At 37.5% G+C, this 7956-nt stretch overlaps 2 protein-coding genes and 1 pseudogene across 3 annotated transcripts in view; 1 reads left to right on the top strand and 2 right to left on the bottom strand.

Annotated features, from left to right (window-relative positions):
* The window catches only part of LOC125868880 (rust resistance kinase Lr10-like), a 41915-nt pseudogene that overhangs the window by 22740 nt on the left and 11219 nt on the right, over window positions 1-7956 (bottom strand).
* The window catches only part of LOC125866689 (LEAF RUST 10 DISEASE-RESISTANCE LOCUS RECEPTOR-LIKE PROTEIN KINASE-like 2.1), a 30814-nt gene that overhangs the window by 16199 nt on the left and 6659 nt on the right, over window positions 1-7956 (bottom strand). The window lies entirely within an intron of this gene.
* Window positions 2359-7234, top strand: LOC125866686 (uncharacterized). 2 transcript variants are annotated; one of them, XM_049546994.1, is made up of 10 exons: window positions 2359-2714; window positions 3803-3920; window positions 4043-4128; window positions 4227-4626; window positions 4717-4817; window positions 4899-4965; window positions 5076-5303; window positions 5448-5909; window positions 6118-6190; window positions 6978-7234. In XM_049546994.1, exons 1-10 carry the CDS (start codon window positions 2554-2556, stop codon window positions 7214-7216), a joined length of 1935 nt encoding a protein of 644 aa, XP_049402951.1. In that variant the 5' UTR covers window positions 2359-2553; the 3' UTR covers window positions 7217-7234. The 2 variants fall into 2 exon arrangements, with proteins under 2 accessions (XP_049402951.1, XP_049402950.1); XM_049546993.1 differs by having other exon boundaries at window positions 3800-3920.

Below are 7956 nucleotides of genomic sequence, written 5' to 3'. Positions count from 1 at the left end.
AGAAGTGCTTTTCATATCATCAACGCTTCCTGCCCAATCACTATCTGAATAACCCATCAGTTGCCCTTGCTCTTCCCTTTTAAACCAAATACCATAATCAGCAGTTCCTTTGATATAGTTCAACGTTCGTTTAGCAACACCAAGATGAACTTGACTTGGAGCTTGCATAAACCTCGACAGTAGACTTGCCGCGAACATGAGATCGGGTCTTGTTGCTGTCAAATACAGCAAACTACCAATCAGACTTCTATAAACTCTTGGATCAGCCCTGTCACCTCCTTCAAACTTCGAAATTTTTTCATTGTGAAGTAGTGGAGTCGGTACAGACTTGCATCTCTCCATCTTGAACCTTTTAAGAATATCACATGCATATTTTCTCTGAGAAATAAAGGTTCCAGCAGTAGCTTGATGAATCTCCATTCCCAGAAAGTAACTCATTTCACCCAAATCTGACATTTCAAACTTGGTCTCCATTTCTTGCATGAACTGATTCACCATTGCTTTATTGCTTCCTGTTACCAGAAGATCATCAACATAGAGTGACACCACAAACACATCTCCTCCTTTAGCCTTCTTCACATATAAGGTGACTTCATTTTCACTTCTCTTGAAGCCACAATGAATGAGATAATCATCAATCTTACTGTACCATGCTCGAGGAGCCTGCTTTAATCCATACAATGCCTTATGAAGTCGGTAGACTTTATCCTCCATTCCTGCAACTTGAAAGCCTTCTGGTTGATCAACATATATCTCCTCCTGCAACAGTCCATTTAAGAATGCAGATTTCACATCCAAATGATACAACTTCCAATTTGATTGAACTGCCAAAGCAAATAGCAGCCTTATTGTATCATGTCGTGTAACAGGTGCAAACGTGTCCCCATAATCCAGACCTGCAACTTGCGCATAACCTTTCACAACANTCCTGCAACAGTCCATTTAAGAATGCAGATTTCACATCCAAATGATACAGTTTCCAATTTGATTGAGCTGCCAAAGCAAATAACAGCCTTATTGTATCATGTCGTGCAACAGGTGCAAACGTGTCCCCATAATCCAGACCTGCAACTTGCGCATAACCTTTCACAACAAGCCTTGCTTTGTATTTATAAACTGAGCTATCTGGATTAAGTTTGGTTCTATAAACCCACTTCACCCCGATCGCATTTCTGTTTTTGGGTTTATCAACCAACTTCCAAGTATCATTCTTTTCTATCATACCAATCTCCTCCTTCATGGCTTCAATCCAAACTTCATGTCTTGATGCTTCCTGATAGCTATTTGGTTCTGAGATTGCAACATTACATCTTTCATAGATCTCAGAAAGAGATCTTGTCTTCAAAATTGGCGAATCAAGTGAGGATTCCCCGTCTGATTCTTCGTCTTCTTCCAGAGTTTCAGACCCAAATGATTTGATTTCAGGCAGCGGGCTCAAGTTCTGAAAAACTGCATTATCTTTCTCAATTTGCTCCTTATCCCAGTTCCAATAAGCATGCTCATCCACGACTACATCTCTTCGGATTGAAATATTTTTTGTTTGCAAGTTGAAAACTCTATAACCCTTGGCTTGTGATGAATAACCAATAAAGATCCCCAATTCACCTTTTGGTTCAAGTTTTCTTCTTTTGACAGAAGGAACATGAGAAAAGCATATCGAACCAAAAACTTTTAGATTCTTGGCAGATGGTTGTATTCCACTCCATGCCTCAGTAGGAGTCTTTTCATCCACAGCTTTTGTTGGCAGCCTATTTAACAGATAAACTGAAGTATGAACAGCTTCTGCCCAAAAGCTTTGTGGCAGTTTCTTTTCCAGCAACAAACACCTAGCCATTTCAACTACTGTTCTGTTCTTCCTTTCCGATACTCAATTTTGTTCAGGCGAATAGCTTACTGTCAACTTGTGATCAATCCCCATATCTTCACAATACTTGTTGAACTCATTTGAAGTGTATTCGCCACCATTGTCCGACCTCAAAGCCTTTAGCTTACAACCACTTTGCCTTTCCGCAAAAGCTCTAAATTTCTTGAAAACTGAAAATACTTGAGACTTGTTACTCAGAAAATACACCCAAGTCATCCTTGTTAAGTCATCAATAAAGAGCACAAAATATTTATTGTGTCCTAAAGATGATGCCTGCATAGGTCCACACACATCAGTGTGAACTAGTTTAAGTTTTTCAGTTGCCCTCCAGGTAGCACTTTTAGGAAATGATTTCCTGTGTACCTTACCCATCTGACNTGTCCCCTTTATCCAAACATATATGTGGTCAATAATTAACTGTCAATCAAATCTATATATATAACAGAAATAACCACTATTCTGGTAATAATTTTCAATTTTAAATCAACTCATTTTCACTTCACTCTATATATTCTCTGCATTTCCATTTCACAATCAAACCAAAAAACTATGAAATCAACAACTAATTTTCATCAATTTGTTCATGGAAATCGAGTTTCTCGTCTTTGGAATACGTTAAATTCGATTCGAAGAATGAGAATTTTAAAACTTATTATTATAGAAAAGGGGATTTTTTAGGAGGAGATGCAATGGGAGTAGAGAAAAATGTTGGATGTGAAGTGGAAGTTGTTTCGTGGAGAGAACGAAAGATTAAAGCTGAGATTTTGGTGAATGCTGATGTTGATTCTGTTTGGAATGCTCTTACTGATTATGAAAGGCTTGCTGATTTTGTCCCAAATCTTGTTAGCAGGTAATAGCAGCAATGTATGCTTATTTTTCTCCTTTTTTCTAATAAATGATAGTACTTGTGTTGTAAAAACGGAGCGAGGATTTGAAGCTTATGAATTAGGGATTTTAGAGGGTGGGGGTGAGGGGGAGGGTTGGAGTGGTTAGTTGCCAGTTGAGACTAAGTTGAGCTTAGGGGTGAAGCTAGGTAGGGTCGAGGGGTTTGTCTGAACCCCTTTTGTCGAAAAATTACACTATTTATATATGGTTAAATTTATTTTTTATATGTATATATAGTAGATGTTGAACTCCTTTTGATTTCTTTGTGTGTTTACTTATTCATATTTTAAACCCATTTAATGAAAATCCTTACTCCGTCATTGGTTGAGGTGTCTAGATGTGCACTCTCAAAGTTATAGTGCTTATGTGTGAGTTGAGGCCTGTTTGAGTGTATGCTTATGTATTACGACTTTTTACATATTAGATGTATTTCTTAAAATAAATATAGGATTTGAACCAAAACTACTGGTTTTGCCGAACCAGAATCCTACACTCTACATTCGACCTTGTTATTGAGGGGTGTGACCTAGTGGTCAATGAAGTGGGAGGAGAACCATGAGGTCTCATGCTTAAATTACTACAGAGGCACAAAAAATGCTACGTTTCCTATGGCATTGATAGATAGAGTTACTTGGTATCTATATTATAGTGAGGAGCTAACAGGTACCTAGTGGAATAGTCAGGTGCGGGCAAGCTAGCTCAAACACCACATTTTGTTTTTTGTGACGTTCGTACTTTGAACATGTAATCATCTATGGGTTGTGAGCCATTCACTGGAATCAGAGACATGCCTACAACTTACTGCAATGGGAGGCTGTCTTTGAAACTTTGTTCTTCTGGTACGATTTCGGAATAAACACATTCAGTACTAACAGTAGAGATGGATATCTGCATTGGGCGTCTGTGGAGTCTTTTCTAACATCCATATAATCTTGAAAGTTTTTTGTCTGTCAAATCATCGTGATATTCGTATTGCATATATTTGTGTATGATGATTTAGGAATATACTTTGCATTACATACTGATGGATGAATTACTTGTTAATCACAGTAGGAGAATTCCTTGTCCACATCCTGGACGTATTTGGTTGGAGCAAAGAGGTATCCAACGATCACTCTATTGGCACATAGAAGCTCGTGTTGTATTGGATCTCCAAGAATTCATCAAATCGGTAAGCATATGAAATCTGTGTGTATGATAGTTCGTCTGATCTGTGACATTCTAATCTATGTCTACAGTCCATGCTTGTCTAAACCAAGAGCTATGTTTTATATTGCTCTTTTACAAATTTAGAATAATGTTCGCGAGCTCCATTTCTCTATGGTTGACGGTGACTTCAAGAAGTTTGAAGGCAAATGGTCTGTGAGAGTTGGAACAAGGTACAATCTTTATCGAAGGAAACTTTGTTGTTCCTAATTTTCCTTTTATGTTGTCTTCAAGAATACTGTAGAGACCTACAAATGCCTTTTCTTTTCAGGTCTTCAACAGCTATACTAAGTTATGAAGTTAGTGTCATACCAAGGTTCAACTTTCCTGCCATTTTCTTGGAGAGGATTATCAGGTCAGACCTCCCGGTAAATCTTCAAGCGTTGTCCTGTAGAGCTGAAAACAGTTATCAAGGTTATCAGAGTGTTACCAAAGAGGAACCTGGTTCTTACCTTATTTCCACTAAGACAGATATTGATCATGTCATTTCCCACGAAAATAAATCTAAAGGTGAACACTTAAAGGACAAGTTTGTCAAAGCCACTTTTGGCCCATCGACACCAGTTACAAGTGATGTGAGTAACAATTGGGGAATATTTGGGAAAACTTGCAGACTTGACAAGCCATGTGTGGTGGATGAAGTCCATCTCCGAAGATTTGATGGTCTACTGGTAATTAATAGACTGTATACTGTGACTTACTTTTCCTGTGAAGCTGTATTGTTTTGGTGGTCCCTTTGATAAATTGATTTTGGGGTGAAGGAAAATGGAGGTGTTCATCGTTGCGTTGTTGCTAGTATTACAGTAAAAGCTCCAGTTCGCGAAGTATGGAATGTTTTGACTGCTTATGAAAGTCTTCCTGAGTAAGTTTTCAGGGCTTTCTTCTAATATAATTTCTGGCTTGGTCATCATACTAATTTGTAATTCATTCCAAATTGTTTCAGGATAGTTCCAAATTTAGCGATCAGTAAGATCTTATCACGAGACAACAACAAAGTTCGCATTCTTCAGGTAAATGACGATGAATAATTTTGGGGGCAACTGTGAAATGAATACGTTGTGTATTGCAACGAGATATGTTTCTCTAATATTAAGTGATGCTTCTACTTGTCCATTTCCAGGAAGGATGCAAGGGTCTTCTATACATGGTACTCCATGCACGTGTCGTCCTAGACTTATCTGAACTCATAGAACAAGAAATTAGCTTTGAGCAGGTGGAAGGAGATTTCGATTCTTTTGAAGGAAAATGGATCTTAGAGCAATTAGGCAGTCATCATACTCTATTGAAGTATAGTGTGGAGTCAAAAATGCACAAGAATTCATTTCTTTCTGAAGCAATTATGGAAGAGGTTTGTGTCCATGTCTACTCCCTTCGTCATCCACTAAACATCAAAATTTATGTTAAGCGGATCTTGTGCCTAACTCGCATCAATAAATCTGCAGAAAATATTACAAATTAAAATGCCTTATGTGCTTTATTCTGTCATTTTCAGGTCATATATGAGGACCTTCCCTCAAACTTATGTGCAATCCGAGATTACATTGAGGAACGAGAGACTGAGAAACCTCTTGAGAAATTTAACCATGATGAATTCCGAGAGGCATCGGTTGGTTCATCAATGAAGGATTCATTTGATTATTATGATAGGCAAGCTGAACAGAATTCAGACAGTAGTAGTTTACATTCACCTAGACAAAGGCCGAAAGTTCCAGGGTTGCAGAGGGATATTGAAGTTCTTAAAGCTGAGCTCTTGGCTTTTATCTCCGAACATGGACAAGAAGGATTTATGCCTATGAGAAAGCAACTCAGGAAACATGGAAGAGTGGATATTGAGAAGGCTATTACACGTATGGGAGGTTTTAGAAGAATTTCTTCATTGATGAATCTATCTCTTGCTTACAAACACCGCAAACCAAAAGGTTATTGGGATAGCTTGGAAAATTTACAAGAGGAGGTTAGTTAACGCTTCTTCATACTAGTTATCAATTTCCCATTTCCTGCAAAAACTATGAATACATGTAAAAAAATATAACCAGCATAAGATACTGATCAATGCAGGAAAAAATCGAGTTTCACTTTTTACGAGATTTAACCAACCTTGTTGCATTTCATATTTTCTTGATTATTTTGATTGAGCTTGGAAATGATCTGCAATTTCTCAGATCAGTCGATTCCAGAAGAACTGGGGAATGGATCTATCGTATATGCCTAGTAGAAAATCCTTCGAACGTGCAGGTATGGAACTAGATTACAAGATTTTGTTCCTTTTCTGGTATAATTCACTCCTCCCCTCTCACCGCCCTACAAAAATGGAAGAAATAAGAGTGATGGGTCAAAAACACGCCTAAAGTATCCCCTTTTTTCGAGATTCCTACTGAAACTTTTTATCAAAACACACCTCAACTATTAATTGTTCCCTTTTCCTACCGGAAAAATAACCATCTTTCCTTTCTAGCAGCCACTTACAAAATGGATGGAAAACTAAATAAGAAAATGTGCTATACTTCCAAGCTCAATCAAAATAATTAAGATCAGCAAACTACATAACTCTGTAACTTTGACGAGTACCAAATGTCACAGGGTTTCATAGTTTTGGTTATGGTACTACTTCCTACGTCCCATTTTATATGAAGGTGTTTGACCAGACAAAGGGTTTAAAGTGAAAAAAAAAAGGACTTCTGAAACTTATTGCCTAAAATAAGACATAAACTTTTGTTGTAAGAGTAAATGAGAAGTTTGAGGCTAAATTGTTACTTAAATATAGAAATATGTCATTCTTTTTGGGACTGGCTAAAAAGAAAAGAGTGTCACGTGCATTAGGACGGGGGAGTACGTGTTTTGAAAGTGTAACTCATCTTGAGGAAGTTCGATGGTCCCCGACCAACAATGGTGGTTGACATTTGGACAATCAGATATGTGGATCCCATCTGTGTGCCACAAGACACAATGTTTCGTAGGCCTAGAGTTGCTCTAGTTCTTCACCTCACTAATAATGCTAATTATTTCAAGTTATCTCTGACAGGTCGCTATGATATTGCTCGTGCATTAGAAAAATGGGGTGGCCTTCATGAAGTTTCGCGCCTTCTGTCACTTAAGGTAAGGCATCCAAACAGACAAGCAAGCCTTGCCAAAGAGAAGAAAGTCGAATTGTTAGCTAATGATGTAAATTGTGAAACGACATCATCTAAACCTTTTGTTGCACAAGATGCAAAGAAATGGCTCATGAAACTCAAGGACTTGGACATAAATTGGGTGGAATGAGTATTGAGTTTTGTTTCACTATACTTATCTTCTAAAAGCATGACAATATCTAATTGTATCAAGTGTACATATACCAATCAAATTTGTTCAATTCCAAACTAGTTCGAGTTACCTTCTGCTTTATGCTTTTATAACTGAAAAATAGACTCACTTTCGATGCTTAGTCGAAGTTAGTTTTCATCATCTGCTTCAGCTTCTGGATATTGACAGATAGACGATATAGACCATCGTTCTTCATGTCTTTGCTGCTGCATAAAAAATGAATGCAGAACAAATCATTTTGATTGAAGGCTATCAGGTACTATATATACATTATGACAATGTGTGAATAGTAAAATTATTACTATTATGCAAGGAACCGTAACAACAACAACAAGGTGAGGTCACTTAAACATAGTAAACAACAAATGAAATCAGATTCCAAAAACCAAAGACTACATGAATCATAATTAAGGAAACAAACAAAAGAATAACAACAACATTCCCAGTGTAATCTCACAAGTGGGGTCTGGGGAGGGTACAATGTACGTAGACATTAGCTTACCCTACCTTGGAAGTAACATAGGTTGTTTCCGATAGATCCTCAGCTCTACTAGGAAAAGTATCTCTAAGCTGATCGAAAAAGACATATAGGAGGTGAAGAAATCATGGCAAAATACTCATAATTGAGGAAGCAAACAAAAGAGGAAAACTAATAATTGAGGAAGCAAACAAAAGAAGAAGACTAAAAGTCATATGGA

This window comes from Solanum stenotomum, chromosome 6, assembly GCF_019186545.1.
Source record: "Solanum stenotomum isolate F172 chromosome 6, ASM1918654v1, whole genome shotgun sequence".
NCBI lineage: Eukaryota > Viridiplantae > Streptophyta > Magnoliopsida > Solanales > Solanaceae > Solanum > Solanum stenotomum.
Note: the sequence above shows the minus strand (reverse complement) of the source record. Positions and strands in the feature narration are given on the sequence as shown.

Coding starts and splice junctions, on each gene's coding strand:
- LOC125866686 (XM_049546993.1), top strand. CDS start 2,554: ATGGGAGTAGAGAAAAATGTTGGATGTGAAGTGGAAGTTGTTTCGTGG. Junction 3,921..4,042: donor TCCAAGAATTCATCAAATCG/GTAAGCATATGA, acceptor TTACAAATTTAG/AATAATGTTCGCGAGCTCCA. Junction 4,966..5,075: donor ACAAAGTTCGCATTCTTCAG/GTAAATGACGAT, acceptor GTCCATTTCCAG/GAAGGATGCAAGGGTCTTCT.